Raw genomic sequence first — 26,445 nt, 5'->3', positions numbered from 1 at the left:
ACACCTTTTTCCGTAAAAATCAGTATTCCAGTATAAAAGTATATCAGTATAAAAGTTTCCGCAAAAATCAGTATTGTATAAGGTCAGTATTGAAAGTCCATTTTTAATTTTACGTAAAATGCGTAAAGTGTTATTATGTCATGTTTTCTCCCTTTCTTTCCAAACCGCGACAAATACCAGTCTCCCTTCTCTTCAGAATGTGATAAATTCGCTCAACCAATCACAGCGCACCATTTCACGCATTGTAAAAAGTAACAGCGGCGCTTTGAATACACCCGGCATCCTAATTTTCCATATCTACTTTGTACTTTTTGATCAACAAACAAACAAAAAAATTGTAATTTTGATGGCATTGATGAACCTGTGGTGGTTTCTGCGCAGTGGCGGTCGCTGGTCTTTCAAAGAGGGTAAGCTCATTTTCGGCCTACATCATAAAAATTGTCCATTTATTTATACATAAATTCAACGTTCCTTTTTAAGGAAATGCTCTGTGACCCAGTCGTACCAACTAGGCGTCTTTTCCAGTGACTTGACCAGTGTCCTCTCAATGGCCAGCAGAGTTAGGTATAATTGTATAAATGTAATAATATAATAAAGGTATAAATAATAATATAATAAAGGTATGAATGTGTAATTGTGTGAAATGTATTATGAAAATTGGCTAGCAATTTCAACAAGCAAATACTAACAAATAGGTTGCAGCAGTTTGTCTTTCGACTAAACTTGAAAAATCTGCGATGGGACTGAGCTTGAATAGCTTCAGCGTCAGCGACTTTTTATTGTATGAAATCACTGTCAATCAAAAGGAGATGAAGCCTTTCGACAGACCCCCCAATCATCACGCAGAAGCCCGGAGTTCAGGCCAGCCCACTCCTCATTTACTCCCAGAGACACTGAGCGTCCGTTGGCGGGACATAATCGCAGCATTTATCCAATGACCGTCTAGTTTCAAAGCACTGATTCAAAGCAGCCCCATTGAAGTCAATGGACGCTGGGCTTCAACAGGGAAATGCACTGTGACGCTTCGGGAATGTATGAGAAGGAAATCGAGTCAGCTGACCTGCTACAGTATATGTAACTGATTCTGAACGAACTCGTCTTTGAGATGAATGTTTTCTCACGCATTTTTAGTCAATAAAATGTTAACACAACAGTATATATTTGACCATTAATTTTTTGACATTATAGGGGAAGCTGAGCTTCCCTTGCAGTCTTGAAGAAATCCTCACTGTTTCTGCGGTAGGGAAGAAACGTAAGCCATCGAAATCTAATCATTTACGTGAGGAGATTAAGAAGGTGAGGCACTTGGGAGGAGGAAAAATGCTGGCTGTTGCTTGTTCTCACACTACAGCATCAAACTTCTGTCACGCTGACACGTTGACCCCAGGGGATCTTTTGAAAAACTTTCAATTGTTTTACTCAAAGTCAACGAAAACCGAGCAGGACCAAGCCATTTTACAGCTGATCGCCGTCAAAAAAGTTCAGGAGGTATTTAGCGATGGCTGATTGAATGTATTTTTAGTCCAGTGCCTGAATATAGGCCTAAGATTAGTATTGACCGAGCTCAGAGGCTGTTATATGTGGATCAACTTACTTTGTTTTTGTATTTTCAACAGTTTCAATCTGGAAAAAAAACTTTTATACTGGTTCAATGGATTAATTGTATTTAAAAAAAAAAAAAAAAAATGTGTCATGAATTTATTGCATTATCGGGAAAACATTGGTTTTCATCTTGCCACTTTCTTGGTAAAGAAAACACATTTTTACTCAAATTAATCAAAATGGATGTATCGCGTTTTGGAACCAAACTCTTCATATATATATTAATTTGCTATAGTAACTGTAGTACTGACAGTACAAGGCACCACAAGGCACCATTTGAATAGGATTTTTTCACAAACATTTCAAGAAGAATCTGATGCAAGGTTTCAAAATCTTCAACAAATATTTCTGCATATTTCAAAACGTACAGAAGCAGGAGGACAACTTTGGCAGGGCAAATTACAAACCTAACCTGAATTATGTGTCATTCCATAATCTGACTATGTAAGCAGGCTTATAATGCACCATGGCAGAGTGTTGCTTTTAACTGCATTTTAAAATAAAGGCCTCATGGTGAAAATGGAACATCAGCTATGTGTGGGTGTCACCTTAAATTACCATGCACACAATGTGTCTGAGTGGATATACTGTAATTTGTAAGAAATATGCAGAGGGGGATTTTCTTCAATAAGGACTCACAGTGGATGACATGATATTACAGAAAAAAAACAAGATTGTCTGTGATTGAATACTAATGCTAAACAAAAAAATAAATAAATATTTTGGCAATCTAGTTACTGTTCATGTCGATAGTGTCTTATATAGTGTCCTATCACTATTTACATGCTCAGACTTGTTTGAATCTGGGCCTCTGGAGTATTGCCAACTTACATTCCTGACCGCAATCCTGTGCTTTCTAACCTACTCAAGAAAATGGCTATGCGGCAGACTCAATGCCTGGTCATTAAAAACATGCAGTTGATAGGTAAAATGAATGGTGTTTCAAGCTATTAGTGAATATGCTTCTATTTAAGTCTCACGGTCCCACAGCTCTGTCTTCACCTTGATCTCTCTGACCTACAATCGCACAGCTCAGTCTTCCACTCTGCGAGAAAGACCAGTTGCCGCAGCGAAGCCACCTCTCTCTCCACCCCAATTTACATTTATGTCCCTCACCTGCTTTTATTTATTAGCTATTTTGCATTTGGCACATCTCCTCTGGAACCATAGACTAGAATACTGGTATTCAAATGAACCTTCGTCTCATTAATGCTGGCAATTTCCCTCAGAGACAACTTATAATGTTTCCTTTGGACTGAGTTCGGAATTCTATTTAAAAATAATCATCCTTTCCCTACTATGTTACAAGTTTTAGCTCTAATGAGTTCTATCAAGCATTTCTGTGGGAAACAATTGTTTCAGCAGTGTGCATCTGTTCAGTTGTGCCTGTGAAACGCAACCCTATCTTGTTTGGTTTACTGTCAAGCATGCTTGGCTTTGGCATGTCAATCAAGAACAAACATAGCTGTAATCTCAAGCTAGCACTCTTGTTTTTCGTACACACAAAAGTTGTTTTGCTAATAATTACTCTTTAGAATTAAAGTCTAATTTGGAAAAGAAAAGAAAAATATCTCATAATCAAAGCTATCCAACTTCTCGCTATCTGTCACAGTCTTCCTAATATGTAGAATGTTCCTTCAGTTGATAATTTGTGGCATTTTTTCTACAGTATTCTTCAGCAAAGAGGTGAAATGGCATTTTTGTTAATATGAGCACACAACCATAACCAAGAACCTCCCAATTTGAAGTTTCAGATTTTCATTTGTGTATTGTATCCTTACATGCATGCATATTTGAGCCCTTGTTGAAGCTCAGAACATGTGGTTGCCACCCTCCATTCCACATCTTTCTCACTGAAGGACAGTACAAATGGGAGCTTGATCAGCAAGTGGTTGAAGAAAGGAAGTTATGAATTACCTGTCTGGTGTGGATTTGTCCAGGTGCCTTGAAGCTCCCTTGACAGCTGCACTCTGAAACGCTGTAGGGATCGGAGCTGCTGGAGGAACATTTGGATAGTGAGTCACAGCCAACAACGAATGTGTTGTCCAGTGGGAGTTCCTGGATGACATGATGCTTCTTGGGAGCCACAGGGGTCTCTGGTTTGATCTGGAATGTTGGCTGCGGGGAAGCGGATTTGTAGTGCTTGGCTAAGTCAGGACTGTCAGGTTTGAAGGTAGTCGGTGTGGTAGCCCAGTTGTACTTTCCCATTGTCTGCTCCTCAAGTTCAACAGGGAGGTCTAAGGTGCCATTGATGTGCTCATGGGTAGGGTCATCGGACTTGGATTCCTCAATGGTTACGAAATTCAACAGCAAACTTTTTGGAGACCTCTTCTTCTTCTTCTTTTTCTTTTTAATCTGCCGACCTTCCTGGTTTGGTGATACCCACTCACCACTCTGCTTGCTCTTCTGGACAACTTTGTGTCTCGGTGTCTGTCGACAGCGTACCAAAGCAGTCACAAAGATCACCAAGATAACAGTCATAGTCCCAGCAATTATGGCAATAACGACAATCACGTAGCCATTGGTCTGGGGTGTCACATCGTTGTCCCCAATGTTCCGCTCCAAGGGAGTCTCCAAACTCTTACGTAGTTGCTCCTGGATGAACGTGGCATTAGAGACAGTATCATTCACAAACAAATGAACAAGGGCAATTGCATGTAAGGACTCAGGCTGTCCCAAATCCTTAACCTTTACCACTAGCCTATGGAGACCTTGGTCTGTCGCTATAATCTTCTCCTGCAGAGTAATGTTGCCTGTCGTTTTGTCAATGGCAAACAATCCTCTCGGTGACCCTCCAATAATACTATACTGCAGCTCTGCGTTCATGCCTGTGTCATTGTCAATGGCAAACACTCTGGTCACCACAGATCCAGGGCTGGTGGTTGAAGGTACTAGATCATAGGAGTAGTTTGAGGAGGGGATGACAAACACCGGTCGATTGTCATTCACATCAACAACGTTTATGGTGACCTTGGCATATGAGGTGGTTTGCATTTGACCTGCATCCACAGCCTTGACAACAAATGTGTAGGAACTTTGTTGCTCCCTGTCGAAGGTTATGTTTGGTTTGATCACCCCGGTTTTTGGGTCGATGATGAAATTGTCCTTTCCATTTATGATTGAGAGGGTGATGACTGCATTGTCGCCAGCATCTGCATCCGTGACAGTGATCAAACCAACTGTTCCATACAAAGGCAGGTTCTCAGGCACATAGAAGTTGTACTCGGGATGGGTAAAGGCTGGACTGTTATCATTTTGGTCTTGGACTATTAGCTTTACGGTGACGTTGCTTTGAAGAGCGGTAGAACCATTATCTCTGGCAATGACTGTAAATGAATACTTCTCCTGCTTCTCTCTATCCAGCCTTTTGACAACAGAAAGGATACCAGAACGGGGATCTATGTTAAACCCATCAGGAGCATCTGGCCCAAGACTGTAAATAATAAGGGCATTAGAACCACTATCTGCATCTGTTGCACTGATTTTTATCAACTGTGTGCCGGGGTCATTGTTTTCTGGAATGGACAGCTGGATTTCAGGTTGAGGGAAAACTGGGACATTGTCATTCTCATCCTTGATTTTAATCAGAACCATTGCCGAAGTGTTCAAAGGAGGTTTCCCAGAGTCAGATGCGACTATCCTAATCGCATACTCGCGAGTGGTCTCAAAATCTAAGGGAGCAGCGGTTTCAAGCAAAAACTGGTCATTGAAGACCGGCTTCAGTCTGAAAGGTACATCATGATCAGTGTAACAAGTTACTTTACCATTCAGATCTGCATCTCTGTCTGTCACAGTAATTAGAGCTATTTTTGTGTTAAGGGGGGCATTTTCAGACAACAGCACTGTGCCATTGACTAGATTAATTATATAACGGGTGTCTATAGAGGGGACATTGTCATTAATGTCTGTTACATTGACTATCACTGTAGCCCTTGAAGGGGTAGAGCTTCCGTCACTGGCCAGCACTATAAGCTTGTGCACTGGGTTGACTTCCCTGTCCAATGGCTGCTTGACGGTAATCAGTCCAGTTGTGCTGTCAATAGCAAAATGTCGTTTGGTGGCAGGGGAGATTTGGTTGCTGAAGGAGAAGTGAATCTGAGCATTGGACCCCAGATCAGCATCTGTGGCATGAAGGTGAGTGACAGATGTTCCCATTGGGGCATTCTCAGGAACGTTTACCTCCACCTCGCTGTCCTTGAACACCGGCCGATTGTCATTCACATCTGAGACAGTCACCTGCAGAATGGCTGTGCTGGACTTTGGAGGTGTGCCACCATCCTCAACTTTAATTTTCATCACAAAGGTGTCCTTCGTCTCCCGGTCGAGACTCTGCTGGACTATGAGTTGAGGCCATTTGTCTCCTTCAGGCGTCTCAATGATGTCCAGGCCAAATTCGCTCACACTCTGGAAAATACAGTTAAAAAAAGTCTTGTAAACAGTTTGCAGTATATATATATATATATATATATATATATATATATATATATATATATAAAAAAAACGTACATTTTTAAAGTGTTTAGTTAAGCGTCAGTTAGAGAACACCTCCTCTTGATGTTTATGTTTGAACTAAAATTCTCACGCTGCATTTTTCCATCTGCTTCATATGTTATTGCTGTTGTTGTTGTTGTTATTGTGCATATAACTACTTTTTCTTACTTTAAATGCATGTCAGAACTTACAGACACTAGTCAGAAACATTCAAATACTAATGTGTTTGAGCCAGTCATTTATTCTGGCTTTTAACAGATGTTGGCTTTAGCTTCAGCATTAAACCTTGGGGTTAAAGTTCTTTAATCCTATGAGCAACTGCACAAGGTCTTCAAAATATTTACTTGAAAAGCCCATCCGGGGGATATTATCCTATAAAGCAAACACTGGATCCCCACACAGTAAACAGTTCCATCAAGCACCTGAAAACTAAAATATGTGCCATAAACGATGCACTGAACACTGTTTCTCCCACCAAAGTAAATAGGTCTAAGATGTGGTAAACAATCAAAAATATTTTGCTGGACAGGAAATTACCTTGTGTCATTCCATATTTACTTGGGGGAGCATGAATCGATGCACATATTCCTGTATGAAAAATTACTGCAAGCCTTTTATTGACCCTCGTGGTTTTTTTTTTTTTTTTGCTCCCTGACCTTTACGGATTCCTTAATAAACACACTTAGTTTACCTTTTTGTATTTTAAAACCATTTGCCAGTCTGACATAAAATAGCAGATTTAACATTCAAAAACAACATTTTCTACCAACCAATACAAGTAACAAAGCCACAGTGCATCTCATAACAGTATAATAATGAAACAGTGAGTTCTAGCCCAATCCTCTGGTGTATTCTGTTTTGCTGCACACAACTTATTGTTTTACCCAACTAGCAAGACTCTGATTTAGTGTATGGAAGACAACTTGTGCAGTTTCAAGTTCATATGTGAGCAAAGCAAAGGAGTAAAAGAGATAAGCTTCAATTTTAAACATACTGCAAGACCACCACAGATTAAAGAAAAGGAAAAACCTGAACATAAAAAAAAAAAAAAAAAAAAACTCTCCCGGCAAGGAGCTAAATCTAGGCAACAGCAAAGCCTGAGGAAAATGAAAACAAATGCATATGTAATTCCCGTGAGAGACCAGCTTCAACTGTTAAAATAATTGCCTTCCTACCAAAACTAGCCCTAATATTTATGATTACAGATCAGGCTACATGGTACGGCAAAACATCACATATATTCTATATTTCCGTGGTTGGCGAGCGAGGGAGACAGGGGAACAGTGCCTGAATGAGAGTCAAGCACATTTGTGAAACAAAGAGGCTCTTTGAAGCTCTTTCAGTCAAAAACATTTTCATGCTAGAACAAGAAGAAGCAACTTCCTTAAGAGATAAGCTTCCTGACACACATAAAGCTGGGAAAGATTACTCTGTCTAGGCACATATTTCAAATGTGATTACGATATTTATATGCATTCATGCTATGGGTAATCTTGAGTCATTTAGTCTGGCACTAACAAACCACTTTTTATTGGCACAGTGCATGCAGCTACAGTACATGTTAACTAATAACTACAATAGCAAACTAGAATTTCTTTATTTGGTTGACAAAGTAAGCTTTGTACATGCTAAAATCATGTAACATCCCCCTTTGGTGGTTCTTGGCACACTTTTGTGACCATCTGTGGTCTACTGTCAGTACTACCAACACATGCAAAAACACACATATCAAGACTCATCCAAGACATAATTAGCATAAAAAAGTAAGGTTATAAAAGGAGCAATTTGCAGAACAGCACTTCTTCCATATACAGTCAACACAAATCAACAAAGCTGACTGCCGTGGTAATGTTTATATGAGAATCAACACAACAATCTGTGAGAAGCGGATCTGTTCGGTGTGCTTTTGGTTATGATAAATTGGGTTGCATTTTGTCAGTTACAAATACATGCATGGTGACTAAAATGCCTTTTTTCAACTAAATATATATGACTTTTTTGGATTTTTTTCAGGGAGATAAAACACAGTTTAGCTAATGAGTCTGGTTTTAAAATGTCTAGCAATGAGGGGATCAATCATAATTTTTTTATGTCAGGCCCATAGAAAATGAGGCTGGGGGATTCTGATTATCTTTAGACGGACTCAGGTAGAGTCAAAAGAACATGAATCACAGGCCCATGGGAAGTGAAAAATGTCTGAAATCAATCCAGGTAGTGCATAAAAAATCTACATATTCATACCAACTAAACTGTAGAGCATTATGATGGACACATGGGATAAATCTCTTTCGTTCGTTCGAGTAAATGACTGACTGGGGATGATACTGGGTGTTAGACGATAAAACAAAAACAAAAAACATTAAGCTGTCTTAATTTACTACCAGTACCAACTATAATCAAATTTAATCAGATTTGAGACCGAGACCAAAACACAGGCATTGTCTCCTAGCCAGGTCACACTTTGGCTGAAGAATCAGCCAAAAATTAGGTACAAATGAAACCTGGAACCAACTGACAGCCAGTAAATTGATTAGAATCTGCTACAATTTCCCCAGCGTCCACTATTGTCCAGAACACTCCCAGAAATCAGTTTACCTTATCCACTCACCCTTAAAGTTGATTCACTTTTCTTTTAGACTGATAAAGACTGATTCTCAAGGGAGTAAAATTACAAAATATTTGGTTTAATGAGCATATTCTCTCATAAGCTAATTGTTATAATTATTCTTATTTATTTTATATAGAAGTTCGATGGCACTGACCTACCAAGAACCGAGATATTTAAGTATCTTGGCTAAACGATTGCAGTTGATGGAAGTCTGAACCATGAAGCCACTGCGCGAGTCAACGCTGCCTGGCTGAAGTGGTGCATGCAGACCAGCTTCATGTATGATTGGAAGACCAGTGACCGTCCTAAGTTGTAGGTCTACCGACTGTCATTCATTCTGTTGCTCTTTATGGTGCTGAGTGTTGGCCCGTGACGAAAGATGTAGAACGCCGTTTCTGTGTTATGGAAACAAAAATGCTGCGATGGATCTCCGGCATCACGCGCTTCAACCATGTCTGTAATGATGACATTCGGCAATGGTATGGTGTTACCTTAATATCTGACAAGCTACGTGAAGCCCGGCTTCGGTGGTATGGCCATGTCCTGCGCGCTGACCATACAACGCTTGCCAAAATGGGCTTCCATCTAGAAGTCAGCAGAAAGCGACCGAAGGGACGATCGAAACAGCTGTGGCTCGACACGCTGCACAACAATCTCAAGCTTACCGGTTTGCACACCGATCAAGCTGACGATCGCATCAAATGGCGCCAGCGATCCAGAAAAGCGGACCCTGCTACTATGCGGGATAAACGCTAAAGAAAAAGAAGAAGAAGAAGATGATTCTTATTTATTTTATACTGCAAGTGATTCCTGGGTAACTAACCTTTTGTGGAAAGAGTCAGAACCCTTCAGCTCAACTTCAGGCACAACAATTATTTTGTTCAAAGAGGATGATATCTTTCTCAAGAATCAATATGAAGCCTTTGTGGTGCAACATTCATAGAAACTCTTTATGGCATGTTGCTTGTCAGCCCTTGATCATTAATGCATCATTCAACTGGCTCTACACATTGTCTTCAACTGAAATAACTGGAGAAGTGAGAACTTAAATAAAATAAAAATCACACTTACAATAAATTATTTAAGCTGAGCTAGTTCTCTTCCATTTCAAATCAGAATCAGGCACAGATGAAAACCAAAATACACATAAATTATTGAAATGAAATGATAACGTTAACGCTGACCTTGACTCCCCAAATAAGCAAGCCAATGGATACTTTCTTTTCTTAAGTTTCGACTGTGCTGCAAATCTAAACTGACAATACTAACGGTCCCAGGTGATTAAAAACACACAAATGGCTTCAAAAGAGAGAAACTGCTTTCTTAATGTGAGGTTAGAGTGCTTAAATGGCAGGGTAAAAATAACAATGAGTTGGGTGGAACCCACAACAGAAAAGTCAATATCCTCATCCCATGAGCCTGATCTGATCCACATGGTTCCAGATAGGACTTGTAAAGAGGTTCTCTTTAAGTGATAAAAATCTCTTATAATGGAAAGCACTCCTCCAGCCATGCATGGTATTACTTTCTGTAGGCTGACCTTGATAGTGTCCAGAGGTGCTTCTGTGCATCGTTCCAGGTGACATGGCAACACTAATGCTGATGGAACAATTAATATGGCACCGCAATTAAAACCAGGGTAGGCAATAACGGCCCTCTGTGTCATAAGCGAGGGCTTCCTCCTTAGGGGACATGACTGGAATGAGTAAGGAGCAGAAGAGGGATTGCTATCAGAGCTCTTTCAAAGCTATGTGCGCAGCAGCTGTGGCCCACAATGCTAATCGTGCAGCTCCATGCTGACGGTGAGCCGGTCTAAACCATTACTGTGTGGGAGCTTCAGAGATTCGTACTCTCATAGGACCATGCAAACGCAGTCCAAGAGGTGGATTCACGGCCAGATGCTGCTCGTGGGATGCTTTCAACAACCTCAGAGGATGAAACATATCCTCCCTTTCCATTTCTGTTTACTTAGATCTACCCTCACCAAACTCGCATGCATGATTCATAAAAAGAAACACTACACTTGCAGATGAAGAACAAATGAAATCATCTAAAAGGAAACAGCGCCTTTACATATTTATTGTAATTTTATGAGGCAACGCACTGGTCATTTTCCAAGCACAGGCAATCGAAAGAGCCACAGCAGGATTGGCAGAGAGAGAGAGAGAGAGAGAGAGAGAGAGAGAGAGAGAGAGAGAGAGAGAGAGAGAGAGAGAGAGAGAGAGAGAGAGAGAGAGAGAGAGAGAGAGAGAGAGAGAGAGAGAGAGAGAGAGAGAGAGAGAGAGAGAGAGAGAGAGAGACTCTTTAAAAATGCAAATTGGTAACTTAATCAGACATGAAAAGCAAGGATTCGGCTAATTCTCAAAAGAAAAGGTACAAATTACTCTTTCACACTTTAATGACAGTCTTGGGCTCTTTGTTTCACACTGTATTTGAATTTCACACAGTATTTGAATTTTAATTAAAATACAGGCCGATCTTTCTAGGGAATACCCGTCAATTCATTGAACTATGTTGTGTCGCAATCTTCTGCTTTTTGACCGACATCCCAGACGAGTGTGCTTAGTGACTTTTTACCACTTCTCAGCTGATTTGCCCCTTTGACACTGTATAAAAGGCTAAGTTAAATACACATGCAACATATCTGCTACTGTATATCATTTAATAGCATGCATATCATTATCCTACTTTCCAGTTTGAGCACCTATATTAAGCCTCTGAGAATATTATGCTAGTTTCTCAGAGGACATCAATTAGAAGTACTAGTACTGTTCACCCCATTGTTCATATCTATCTTAGTGCAATTACCAACTTACCTTAAACAAAACTTTTAAAACCTTGAGCCAAAAAACATTTTTTTTTTTTTTATTGCTTACTGTGCTATTTTTATTCTGAACATTAAGGGCCCATTAAATGGCAGCGTCACATAATAAATCACAGCTGAATGTTGAACTCACCTTGACAAGCTCGTAGTGTTGAATCCCATTTATTCCTATATCAGGATCAAATGCAGAAGGTACAGGGTAGCGACTGTTGATGGCTGTGTTTTCTGGAATGGAGATGTTGATAACCGTCGATTGGAAGAGCGGGGCGTTGTCATTGATGTCTTCGATAAGGAAGCGTATCTTGACCAGTCGGAAAATCTCGTCTGGTAGCACGGCAACTTCGATCTCGTAAAAGCAGCGCTTCTCATTGAAGACTCCGGAGCAGAGTTTCTCACGGTCGATGCGGTTGGCTGTGGTGAAAATCTCTCCTGTGCTGGCTTCTACCCTGACCAAAGGCACATCACCTGTCTTGTAGACAGGTTTAAACTGTAGTGCTGAAGACAGTTTAATGTCTGGATCTAGGTTCAAGTTTAGGTCTTTGCGCAGGTTTCCGATGCGCACATTCTCCGACTGCTCCTCTTTTACTGTGTAGTCCTTCTCTTGAGCCCGGCACATCAAGAATAGGCAGGTGAGTAAAACCACCAGAACATGGGCCTCACTTGCCAAGTCCATACTCAGAGTAGGTGCTGCACTCTCTTCAAAGATCTGCAAGGTCTGCTAGAGGAAGAAAGGTGGGAAAGAGAAAGATGGTCATATTCACAACTGTGAAACAGTTTTGCTACAAATAGCTTTTTGATCCTTTGGCTTCTTTAAAAGATTAAAGAGAGAGTTCAGCCACATTAATAAAAAATCCTGTTCATTCCTCTCACTCTCGTGTCCTTCCAAACTTGTATGACACAGAAGTGAACACACACAAAAAGGGAATTTTTGAAAAATGTGCTGGTTGCTCTTTTCCATCCATTTACAATAACGGGGCAGGCATGTTTATGAGAGTAGCAATGTGAACAAGTTACTCTTGATTTTGAACGTTTTTAAACAAATCAGCTGATAGTTTACAAAACTGATGTGAATAATTTGTTCATGAACTAATTTGGTTTTCAAGTTCATCTTACTGAATCAGTGATTCAAACGTAGCAGTGAGCAGATCACTTTTATGATACTTTTATGGTCCTTTGCATCTTTTTTAAAGCTTGAAAGCAAGACAAAAATATTTGCAGTGAAGCTTTTAAGCAAAAATATATAAAAATCTGAAAACAAGACTAAAGACACAAAAGATCCTTGTTTTCATAGAAAATGCAAACTACTGAGGTTTTTCTGTAAAATGATTAATTGAGAGGGAAAAAACAATTTGCCAATGCGGTAAGAAAGATAACTGCACAGAAAAGAAAAATATTCTCTAAAGGTATAAAGTAGCATGTATTCTAAAGAAAGAAAGCCATACAGGTTTGGAACGGCATGAGGGTGAGTAAACGTGGGTGAGTTTGTTCATTTGTTGTTTAGACAAAAGGAAAAATAAGCTGTTTTAACAATATGATTCATTGTTTAAAATGGTCAAATGCTATAGAGAGGTTCTCAAGATTTCAGACTGCACATAATGGACTTTTCTACGCCATTGGCAACACTCAACAGAACTACAATGCATGATATCAGATTACAGTATGTTGATATTTTGAGTAGTCAAGATGCAACTGTAGGGTAAGTAGGAATTTTATTATTTCAAGTTTAAGAATTGAAAGACATAGGCCCAAAATGACTGTCAATAACCACCAGAAGAATAGCACAAAGCCATAATTCAAAAGCACCAAGACATGATTTATGAATCAGCATTTCAGTGTCTGTTGCCAACTTGCTCGATGGCCGCACAAATCCTGTCAGGGCATTATATAAATAAAAGTAGCCAGAGGGCTGAGGCTTTCACAATGTGCCAACAACTCAACTAGGTCACAGAGAACTGGTGGTGGAGATGCCTAACACTTCCAGACTCTGGGTTTTGTTAGTGTACAGACTTGTCCATGCAGTGCTATTTCTGTTTGAATAAAGTGCCCTTAACCTTAACAACATCAGAAACTCCACACTGAGTTTGACTTTCTTTTAAATTAAAGACTATATAGATAATTAATAAGTTACACCTTTTTTTTCAAAGCAGGAATATCCAATGTAGTAAATTAAGTAGTATGATTTAGTAAATTAATTAATTAATATTCAGATATAGCATGCTACTTACAATAGCCACTGAGAAAAAAACATCACACCATAATGTTTTTTAAATGGGATATGAAATACTGTTAACAATGCCTCCCCATTTGTCAAGTCATTAATGTGTAATTTGTATGTGCCAAAAGGCTGTTTGTTTAAAAACAAAGCTGAACGTAGCAGAGAAACATGATCGTGTACCTTGAAGATGTGCTTCACACATCAAAAATTCATCACAAAGGCAGACTTTTTTAAACACACAGAGAGTTGAAGGCCCCGTTTTTTTTAGCCGCTCAAGTCTCGGCTGTCAGCGAGATGTTCTGTTTTTCACAGTGAACACTCCGACTGGACTGTAGGGACTCATTAAAGGTTTGCTGGGCAGACGTGTACCACTCACAGTATTTACATGACAGTGATCAATGGCCAGCTTACTATCTGCACATATTATCAGACTGTTATGTTTTTCTTTGAAGAAGGTAGTGAAAAATTATTTGATTTGCTTTTGAAGATTGCACCATTTTTGAGTCTGCGAGAGCATAGCAATTACTATTCACCTACTGTACTCTGATAAGCCCGAAAGAGTCCAAGGCAGTATCCAACAATGCATAATGAGGAGGACTTACTGGCAAAGGAGTGCATTGCAGAGTAGTGCATAAAAGATGAAAAGACGATCTACATCTAAATAACCACAACTGACATTAAGTATAACGTGGACGGGCCTTTAAAACACCCAAGAAGGGCGACGGGTCTCTTGCACTGCGCGTTCCATTGCATCTTTAGGTAATCAGTTTACTGTCAACAATAACGAATCGCACCGTCCCGGGGAGAGTGAACACTGATGAACCTGTATAACCCAAAATAGCACCAAATAGTGTAGGCAGTGTAAGCTCTAGCTCTCAGTAAGTGATGTCTGGCATTTTGTATGGAGCTCTGCTACCCTGGGACGAGGTTCTGGGATTAGACAATTCCACACGGGAGCCCACATGTCACTCCTCCCCATATTTAGGACAGTTTATGTTGTTGTGAAAACTCGCAGAGCCATTTTCAGATTTACTCCTGGGAATGATCCTTTCAAAACTATGCTCTGGATGGATTTGCAAAGCTTTGAGTTTCAACTTTCCCAATCTTTGGAAACTTCCAGCTTGAGAGTGAATAGAGAGAATTAGCTGGGAAAATTGCACTCATGGGTATCGGTGAGACTTTCTCCCTGCTTGCACAGGGTTCCAGTGATCTATTCTGAGCAGCGGACCATGCATTCCAGGGAGTTTGCAAAAGCCGTTCTTCCCTCCGGAGCCTGGAGTGAGCGGCACACAGACTTTGGAGCGCTTTACGTGACAATGTGATGGACAGGCCTGCCTGTATTTTGATTTTGAGCTGAGCTGTCGAGGAAGAAAATAATTTTACATGTCAACCACGAGTTCACGCTGAACCTCTGTCTATATGAATAAGCAGGAATCGAATGCTGCAGAGGTGTAAAAATCAATACAGTTCACCTACCAAACAGGCACCAGATTAAAACGATCAAATTTAATAAGAACGGTAATTAAAGCAAAATGACATTTCGAATAATGATTAAAGCCGCTTATGGAAGTTAAACTGGGACAACTGCCTGAAGCGTGTCACTTAACTTATTCTTATCAGAAGTATCACTCTCTATATCGGTTTAAAGAAACCCCTTGTAAGTATGATTCTTTGACATTTCGATATAGTTTGAGTTTGCCCTCTACCTTTTGCCATCAGCAGCTTGAGACCCATAACCCCCTGCCAGCTGTTCGCCCGGCCTACCTGCTGTCTTTCTTGTGTAGTCAGGATGTCAGCCTTTTCATCAACAGGAAACATGTTTTTAATTATTTATTCAGCCTTTATGTATCATGAAGACATCTCTTTTATATCAAATAGGTGGTAATGAAAAGCTTCTGGTATAATTATTAAATATGTTTATTACTTTTATTATTGTTGTGTTGTTGTTATGCAACATCATTATTGTATTTTTACATCTGTTCATTAATCACTCGTATGTACCTAGACTGATGCGTCGTATAAAGTTAGGATCCTACTGAAATACACAAACTGGCTTTGAGTAGCTTCGATGGCGACTACACTGATCCGAAGGACCAATGATCAATTGAATGATCAATAGGGAGGTATTAACATACCAAACAGGCTGCCAGTCGCAACGGATAAACAGATGTAGCCAACGCGATGGAGTCGATTTATATCCGTCAGCAAAGATTATGCATCCAAACAGTCATGTCTGCCATTCATCAATTTATCAAAGTTCCCATACGGTCAGATGACAAAATAACTTATGGCTATAGCTTTAGCCGAGAAGGAACCGAGAGTGATTTTGTTTACGTAAAATAGTGAGCCATGAATCATCATCGAGATTTTGCTAATTTGAATCATAAATAATCTTAGTAAAACTTGATTTAATTCTTTAGACCAACATCAGGCAATTTATCGTGGGCACTTTCAGTGGAACAGCATGTCAGTTGTTGATATATCATTCTCCTATGATTTTATATGGACAAACATTGCAAAGTGTATAACATGCCAATGAAACTAAATCTTAAAGGATGGTTTTTGGCCTAAGATGCACCATTCATCTTCACTCTTACCCCTTGAATTTTCTCTTCGAATAAATAAATTATTACATGTATTAATTCAATAAGTTATAAATGACAGCAGGGAATCACAAGGGGTTTTTTTTTTACAAATGAAGGATCATTTATTATGGACCTGAAGATGGTGGAATCACTCTTTTGTTCTTTTTCCACAACTTTTATGGTTCGTCTTATGTCGTATATTTAGAGAACTTTTATGTCAATTGAATTTTTCAAAACACGTACCCATGCATTTTCACTTCTACAAATTATATCTCACCTTGTTCTAAAACACAGTACATTATTAAAATGTAATAAATAAATAAACAAATAAAAATATAAAATACGCTACTTTATTATCTTATTTATTGAAGGTGATAAAGCATTATTTTTCTCTTATTGCAATGCAGGACAAGATAAATAAATAAATAAAACTGCCAATAGAGGGCACTGGAGTGGTCACAGTGTGGTCAAAATAAGACAACTAATATACAATAAATAACCATTCATATTAATAATTACATATAGTTGGGAGGCAAACTCTTATTCTAATGTTCAGATAATGCAAGACCACTTTGTATAACATGTTAGGACACCGTATTAAGTGAAACCACCTTGACCAGCACCGCAGTGCAGTTTCAGTATTCGCCATTGACAGGGATAATCGTTGTTGCATGCATCTTTTTTTTTTTTTGTGTGTGCCAATTTAGTATTTCTACTTGTTTAAGTTTGCAGAGGAAAACTGTAAAATTGATATCGTTTTACTGCGTCTCTACTAGGTAAGTTATTCACTCAAATTGTTGTTACTATTAACATTGATATTGGTAGCTTATAAAACAATACAGAAATGTGTATTAAAACATTTGACTTCACCATGGTGGCTATAATCAATTACTGAAACCTTAACCATTTATGTTGCATTATTGGATTACAGGCAACTGCATTACAGTCAAAACTGTTTTGAGACATGCCCTGCATATCGCTTTCATGTTACATCAGACATCCTCCTTTTAGTGCTCGATCAAGACTGAAAAAAATCTTGTCTTCTGTTTCATATACAAAAAAAGAATCTTAACTCACACCTTTGTATGTGCCAGAACTTTGATCTATAAAGATACATATTTTGTTTGCATATAGTTTACTGCATATATTGTGACAACACAACATTCAATATATTTAGAACCACAAAGAATTGATAAATAAATTGAAAATATAGGCTAGACGTAATGCATAAAAAATGAATAAGTGTTACTTGTGGCAACAAATTATGTTGGTCCTATCTAAAACCGGGATTTTTGGTTTCTTGCATACTGTTAAAAATTTCACAACATTCTTTCAGCATCCACTCTAGGGGTTTAGTACTTTCCACACTTCATGAGGGGCTGTGAGAACTTATAAGAATTACTACAAACAATAAGTTATAAAGAGAAAGGCCTGTTGAAATTCTCCATATCTGAGTGTTGCTCAACCACCAGAGATACACTGTAAAAATGAAAACCAGTTGCATCATTTTGCCTTAGAGCATGAAACAATGTTGAACTCTCGTCCCTATGAAAATCTAAATTAGAAATTCATCAGATTTGACACTCATACGTGTCGTCAAAGGTCGCTTGATGCAAAACTTAGTGACAGAATGTGAGCAAAGCAAGCAGAATGGACTACATCTACAGTACATCGCGATCCAGTGTAGGCTACATTTGGACACTTAGAAATTACCATGGTAACTATTGTAATCTAGCAGCTAAATACCATAGTAACAACAGTTATTACTAAAGCAAGACTAATAAATGGAAATGATCACCAATAAACAGTGTAAGGCTTTAAGAATCTTTGCTATTTGCATTTGTTGTTTTTTTTTGTATTACACATGGACATTATCAAGTTAACAACACTTTTAAAGAAGTAACCATAAATGTAGTAGCCTATCTACACTTTAATAATAAAGGTTGCATAGGTTAAATAGGATAAACGTTTTATTATTAATATTAGGCTATTGGCTATTGTTTTCTTGTTGTCAAGAAAACTTTCTATACACTGATTTAAAGAACCACAACGCTAATACTGATAATAACTTTTTAATCTAATGAGAACCAAATATTCATAAAAAATCAAATAAAAAAACTTCACAGCCAAAACCGGTTATGGCTGAAAATATAAGCAATTAAATAACCTTTATTTCTAAGAGCGTATGGAATTCTTATGGGAACTATAAATGGTTATCATAGTTTTTCTTCTTTTTTTCTCTTCTTTTTTTTTAAGGTACAGGATCTGTATTTTAATCAGTATTTCTGTTCTGCCTCGTCCAGCACACCGCTTTAGAAAATGACGCATCCTGGATCAGCTTCCGACTTCATCTGCTGATGCTCTTCTGTCTCGCGAGCTGCATACAGCCGTGCATTATTGAGTAGCCTAACCTATGCGATGTGGCCATTTCCTTAATAGCAAGCTATGGAATAACATATTATTATTTTGCTCATAGCTTCTAAATAATTACAAAGCAAAAATCATCCCAAAGCCAACAGTTACATGGAATGCTTCAGAAGTTGTTAGATGGTGTCTTGCAGTTGCTATGCTGTTATGATTCACGTGTTGGCAGTAGACGTTCTGACTGAAATGCTTTAACCCGACTTTACCTTTGCGTTAAATCGGACACGTTGCACTATACTTTTGTGTAATAAAGCCAAGTCATGATCCGAACTGACAAACTAGACTAGCGCATCTCCAAACGGAAAGTGAAGCGATAGGGTAGCTTAAGAAATTCTGCAGTTCGTGTTATTATAAACCATATATATTTTTAAATATTATAACCTAATGAATTTATTTTCCTCAGGCAAACTTAAACACATCGACTTTTGTGCGCAAAGGGCCTTCGACTTTTTTTTTCGAACAGTGGAAGTGCATGTAGCCTTATTGAATCTAATTCGCGATGTTTTAAAGACGTTAAAGTAGACTAAGTAGCTACGACTTGCCGTCTTAAATAAGTAGGTAGCGCGGTAAAATCCTACAATGTTTTGCTTGACGAAAAATGCATAAGATAAATAAATAACCCTTAAATGAGCATAAAGAAGACGTGTCTTACCTCGGATTTCTCAGTGAATATGGAAACTCTCAATTCCCGTCACGTAGCGGCATCACTGCTGGAGGAGATGAAGTGCCGTGCAGACTGAAGAAAATCCCAGAATCAAACAGCTTCACGTAGTGACCAGTCGGTATCCAACTAGAAAAAACGATCCATGTCCATGAAAAAGTCCACGGTCCACGCACGAACAGCGAAAAACATCTGTGAATGACTTTTAGAAGAGACGATGTAATTCCTCAGATGTCTCGCGCCTGGCTACTGCTTGAATCCCACGCGCGCGGAGAGATAGTGGTGCTCCAAATGGGTTTGTCAATGTGCAGGACTTCTTATTTCAGTGCATACATACAGTCATCACGGGAAAACCTGGGAATGCTCCTCGCATGTACTTAAACTGTTTAATTAAGTTGTTTTTTCATTTTTTGTGCGTTAAATTAACGACTAAATAACTTGTAAAATCGTTTAAAACGTCCTCGGACGCGTAATTTAACAGCATCCCGTTGTTTGGCAGAGTGATAGAGAGCTAATATCAATTTTGAGAAAAACTCATGGACTGTCAGTGCAACGGAGCAGGTGAACAGTGTGCCTATATGTGTAGCATCACTTCCACACACTGAGGCGTTTTGCCGTAGTTGTACGCAGAGCTCTAGCAATCTCTGTTGTATTGTATGAACTCAGTTCCTTAGTACTGCCCACCTCTCCACCTCCGACTGACATCATCGCGGGAGGAGGAGCCTGCGATAAATTTCACAGCCTTCATCATCTTAAAGCCGCACTGCTGCTGGAGTCAGAGCCCCGCTCGCTCGCACTCACCGCGGACTAATACCTCACACCAACGCCGCTACTCGCCTGAGAGGAAAAGGGGGCACTGTTCGCTTTGCTTATAAACACGAGTTTGTGTGTGAAGTCCAACGTTAAACTACTACATTATACTTTACTAATGATAGATAGATAGATAGATAGATAGATAGATAGATAGATAGATAGATAGATAGATAGATAGATAGATAGATAGATAGATAGATAGATAGATAGATAGATAGATAGATAGATAGATAGATAGATAGATAGATAGATAGATAGATAGATAGATAGATAGATAGATAGACAGACAGACAGATAGACAGACAGACAGACAGACAGACAGACAGACAGACAGACAGACAGACAGACAGACAGGTTTAGATCATTTAGGGATAAATTCTAGATTTCAAAGCTCCTTGAATTTGCTGTCGACAAACATGAAAATATTTGGTTACACTTCATGGTCCACATAAGACATTGCACTAACTATAAGTAACTTTGCAACTACATTTCAACTAACTCTCAACAGAGTAATAGTAGGCTGTTAGGTTAGGGTTAGGTGTTAAGGTTCGGGTTAATACATTTGCATGTAGTTGCAAAGTTACTTAATCAGAATGTCTTTTGGGGGAGCATCACAATAAAGTGTTAGCAGATATTAAGCAGACATCCTACTATCCTAATTCTCTAATGACTGGTAGTTGAAATGTTGTTGCAAAGTTATTAGAATGTCTAAAGTGGACCATCAAAATAAAGTGTAGCCTACCAAATATTTGTAAAAAATCGGAGATGTGGCTCAAAAGTTGTTTCAACATAATGTACTACGACATGCCCGGTACCACTAATGCATTAACATCAGACATATAGAATTTAAAGAAAGAACATCGGTCACTTAACCTATCTGAAAAGTTGTTCGTCAGCACAATTCCAGCACTTTCTATTGCCATGGACGGCTGAAAATCTTGCACAGCCCCACATTCAATAAAGGTCACTCACACAACATGTACACATTGATCTTCCCATTAATTTTTACACTGCTGCAATGTAACAAATCAGTCTTTGACTGGTCCCCTCAAGCTAGCTTTTCTTACCAAAAGCCATAACCTTCGTAACATCAATCATGTCCTGATGCTTCACCTCAGCAAGCTTTTAAATGGTCACACTTTCAATTGAGTGTGACCTGCACTTAAGGTTGGAAAGCTGTCATTTATTAAATATCATATTCAATTCTTGTGTACAATTACATGTTTACAGTTCTTGAACTCCAAGGCTAATGTGTATTTTATCATAGTGTTTAAAATCCCATTATACCAGGCATTATTTTAGGGCTACATTTACAATGGCTTCCTTCATAACACCGCAGGAAAATGCCTCCCCATTTAGACAGCATGGTCATGCTAATTTACACAATCTACTCCAGGAAATCTACATCTTTGGAGGAATTTGGAGTGTCCAAGAGCTTCTCTCCCTCATCAAGTAATGTAGCTATCCGAGAGCTATACCTAAAAGGGTTGATCCCTTCATATTTTTAAGATTCCTACTACATGTCACTGAAGGACTTCTCCTAGGCATGTTAAAGAAATGCAAATCTGAAAGCCTTAAAGCAAAATGAAAGGCACAAAATACCACATGAATTATTCAGATGGCTATTTTGCCACCCTCAAAATGAACTTTTAGAGAAACCATTTATGCATTTCTGATAGGGCTAGAGAATCCACCAAATGCACAGAGCAGTTTAAATGTCATGCTGCACATCTAATCTTGGACATTGTTTTATTTCCTGCTGTAATGGGACGGTGAGTGTAACATTTGTGAGGAAGCATATGTGGATAAAATCTTAAAATGCATTGCTAACATGTAAAGAAAGCACCAGTGATAATGATTTCATAGAGTCGTTGCTGTTGTCCTTGCTCCGTCTGCTACAGATTGTCTTTCAATAGAACTGTATACCAAGCATTTTCAGATAGCTCTTCTCCACCATCTCAACCATGATAATCTAATGATGTGTGACACTGGATACCTGTGTCTGAATTTTTAGGGACACATAAAGGACAGAGTGACAATATTTAACGGTGTGAAGTGTTCGCTTTGTGCACAGTAATTAAAACACTCACTGGTTAACTCATGCCGGGTTCAGAATGCAACATTATATTAATTTCCAATGTACAAAAGCCTGCAGTAAAATTGTTCTCGCTGCTTAGGTTTTCCCATTTTTGGCACAGCATCATTACACTGTATTTTTTTTATGGTAAAAATATCTTCTAATGTACAGGAAAAACTGGAAGGAAGCTGACATACTGATGTGTTTTAGGCATAATGAGAGGCATTTCGGTGACTAACTATCCCTAACTTATAGAGTTCATAACTATGTCATTAAAAGTTTAAATGTTAATATACCAACTAATTTTGATCTACTAAATATGTTGATAATGATAATGACTTTTAAAGAAAGATCATCAAAAGTGCCCTATCCAACAAATGTTTTGTTGGATAATAACCAATAATAACAGATTACTAAAAATCAAATAAATGAGATTTTTTTGTTTGTTTTTGTTTACGATATTCATACACTTTAATATACAAACGTACAGGTCTACAGTCAGAATACATGAGACAACAACTGTATCATATTCCCCAGCCTCATAATTTAGCTAGAACATTAACAGCAAAGTTTTACACTACTTTTCACATTACACCCAGTGGCGAATGGTAGTTTCTCCTATAAAACACATCAAGCTGCGACTTCCCATGGGCAAATCAGATCGAACCAACACTTGTAATCAAGATGACTACACAGAGTGTTAATTACACCTCATGTAGTAAAATCTAAACTAATGTTTTAATGATTATGCAGTTTCTTTAATGTGATAAAAAGGTACTTGTGTATATAATATGAGATCCTGTGAATGAACAAGCTAAAGAGTTGCACAAAGCCGTTTCCACATTTTTTTTATTTTGCTGATATGATCAAATGGGGTTTTCCTCTATTCATCCCTTAGTCTGCATGTGACTGGCCCCCCTACCGGATCCATGACTCATTACTAACGGCACAAAGAGAAATCATTGGAGGAAAGAACACACTAATATACCTTATCAGTCTAGCACAGCTTGGCAGGGAACGGTGCTGAAGACCAGGGAGGTAAATTGCAAGGTGTGCCTCAGTATATTAACATTCAAGTTCTTTCAGAGAGGATTGATCTTTCTTCCCTATAAAACATGACCATGCCTCTGTATTATCCAACCTGCCTTTAAAGAATGACTTGTTACTGTTCCCCCTTCCTCCAGGCATTCATTGGCCTCTTAAAAATCCTGTCAGGCTACACAGAGGATACGTATTATTTAGACAATCAAAGTTACTTCTCTGTTAGCATACTGATGGACATGGGTCGACTAAACAGGCTTGTATTTAAAATATGTTTAGGAAACTATAACCTTGTATTCATTATTAGCGATCATTACTAACCTTGCATATATATTTGGCTCACCACTGTTGTCTATCTCTAACAGGATGATTGAATTATCATCAGCTATAATTGAAATCTATTATGTCCAATACATGAAGACGTCCCTGCACATAGGCGGACACTTTCATCCTACACCGGCTAGCTGCCATCATCTATTGAACATAATGAACAAAGACACAGAGGTGTCTGAGGTTGAAAGGAGCTTCATATCTTGACCTTCGCCTTCAAATACAAAATTCAAGACCTCGGCTCAACCCGGCATTCAAACGAAAGCAACCCTCAGGCATGATGATCGCCAGCGCTGTGATGGAAAATGGCGAAACGTAAACAAAAGTGGGCAGTAATACAGTCAGTGCCATGAATTATGAAGGCCTTTGGAATCTAATGAAATGTGTAAAGATTTAGGCCATCTGAACTGGATACTATATTTTTGTCAGGTAGGTATAAAACCCTTTCTGTCTATAAAAGAGGAGGAAGGTAATCCTGTCTGTCTCTCCAAATGTCAATGACTTGTCAGGGGTGAGCGTTAGGGGTATGCATTCAATAAGGAGAGAGTCGGAAATAAAAGATTTCAGTGTTTGATGCACACATGGCCTCACAAAGCTGTCTATTATTGTCAGTCTTGCAGAGCTGTTGTATGGCTCATGGAAGAGTCAATTGCACAGGCCATGGGGTTTCTCAGTTAGATGAGACGAAGCGATTCAGTGAATGCTGGTACTCATGAATTGCCTGGCATGAGCCAGCTTGGCGATGGCTGGGGTGAAGGATAGTTGTTTGTTTGTGTGGAAGTCAAGGTTGATTGCAATCATGGAGTGGATCTATGCCATGTCCTTGGGGAATATTACGAGGTGAGGGGGCCAAGGAGATATCTGACAGCAAGAATACATCTGTCCCGAAGCCCGCTTCCACCAATCCGTGACAGCTACGCTTGTGTAATGCTGGATGTTTTCCATGGTCCTGAGCTGAATGTTGAATGTTGGAGGATACATGTGCAAAGAGCCACAAAGACTAATAAGGGGCTTCAATTGATGTAAATATGGACCAATTATTATGGCATACCAAGGACAACTACAGTAATGCCAACTGTCCAGATGTTGCTAGGTGGAACTTTTAATGAGAAATAAAAATACCTTGGATATTTATTCATCCTTTTAAAAGCTATTTGAAGGGTTTTGTAGATTCTGACAACAGGCTATTCATTGTGTTTATGACTATAAGTCATCACTGCAACATAATCATACCAGCTCTTGCTTCCTGATTGTTTCAGTTTTTTTTTTTTTTTTTTTTTTTTTTTTTTTTTACATACACGTTGCACGTTGACGAATATGTTCATGGCAGGCTGCTAACTTGTTTTTCCTATAATACCAGTGGGGGAAAAAAAATGGATCCGGTTGCAGTAAATGGAAGTTAAAATGTAGAAAATGTCTCTGGCTGTCTCTTTTTTGCTGATATTTATCAAAATGTCTCACAACAATGTATTGAGTAATACAAAAAATCAGACGGGAAATGCAAAACAGACAATAATTTAGTGTGTCACATCGTAAACAAATTTATTCTAATGAAGAGGATAAAACGTTCAGTAAGAAAATGACATGAAATGTGTCTTTATAGAAGGAAAAAACAAAACAAATTTGTCTCCCTGAATATGTGATGTATTAGTTCATACATCAAGCAATGGAAAAATACAGCTTATTATTGTTTGCACATCTTGCCATGAATGAGAGACACTGTTTGTCCTCTGCATTACATTTGAATAAGAAATAATATTAATGCACTGTAGTCATGCTGCTCATCCACATACATCACTGCATGCAACATCTGCTTTCTGTGACAGAACAGAGCAGGATCAATTTGTTGTGTGCATGCATAACTAATTTATCACATTGTTCCCCCCCATAGATCTCGGCTGCAATGCACGCTCATGAACCGTTCACACTCACACACAGGAAAAAAAAGAAGGATGGAGAGAACGAGAGTGTGTGCTAGAGAGAGGAAAGAGAGGGTGACAGCAAGAAAGAAGAATTGAAGAGAGGAGGGGTAACGTTAAAATACTTTTTGTCTTGATGACTCATGTTTGAAAAATCAAGGCATTTGATTGCGGAGGCTGCATGTTGAAAAAAACATGCATTTAAACAAAAAAGCCACTCTTTTTGAGACATGCGCATAGTTTCGATGGGGTCTTTTTGCTTTTAAAAGCCCATTGATGTATTATGCCTTTTTTATGCCATCTGTCTTTCTTTTCTTTCAGACCAATGGACCAATTGTAAGCAAAATGTTCTTTTTCATTCTCAGAGGGAACTCATGAATATAAAGGGATCAGACCTCTACATTTAACTCCCACCGATAATCACAAGTAAATGGAGGAAAGAAACTTATCAAGTGCTCCTTGACTAAATTACAGGAGACAGAACAAAATGCTCGAACGTAATGATTCCTCTGCATAAAACACCAATAAAAGCATGAATATTAATAAGCAGTTTACAATTAACGAGCGATTTGATACAAACAAGCTTAATTCAGAATGTGCCCAAGTGATGCCAATTAGCTTGCGTATGGTTCTCAAAGTCTAGTTAAGGGACCAGTCTTTGCATAGGAAGGTTGCCGAATTGATTTTAAATACATTTTTATGTTTTGAAGATCTCAATCTTAATGACTAGTCTTTGTATGGTCAGGGATTAGACCGGCCTTGATAGCAACAAAAGCAGGTGAAATGAATGGCATGTGGCGACTTGAGATCCTCCATCAACCGAGTGGAGGCCCGGCAGCCCTGTCTGTGAAATTT

The 26,445-nt window shown here is 38.7% G+C and overlaps 1 protein-coding gene across 3 annotated transcripts in view; it reads right to left on the bottom strand.

Moving 5' to 3' along the window:
* pcdh11 (protocadherin 11) overlaps positions 1 to 12,198 on the bottom strand; it is a gene marked incomplete at both ends in the record, with an annotated part of 178,593 nt that extends 166,395 nt beyond the window's left edge. For all 3 annotated transcript variants that reach the window (XM_081383210.1, XM_081383212.1, XM_081383211.1), the window contains 2 exons: positions 3,520 to 6,006; positions 11,659 to 12,198. In XM_081383210.1, coding sequence (XP_081239336.1) covers positions 3,520 to 6,006; positions 11,659 to 12,198 — 3,027 coding nt within the window. The remainder of the gene's footprint in view (positions 1 to 3,519; positions 6,007 to 11,658) is intronic.
* Between the last annotated feature and the right edge of the window lie 14,247 nt (positions 12,199 to 26,445).

Source organism: Scardinius erythrophthalmus (genome assembly GCF_964197995.2).
Source record: "Scardinius erythrophthalmus genome assembly, chromosome: 13".
Taxonomy (NCBI): domain Eukaryota; kingdom Metazoa; phylum Chordata; class Actinopteri; order Cypriniformes; family Leuciscidae; genus Scardinius; species Scardinius erythrophthalmus.
The sequence above is the reverse complement of the archived record's forward strand: the minus strand, read 5'-3'. Positions and strand labels throughout refer to the sequence as shown.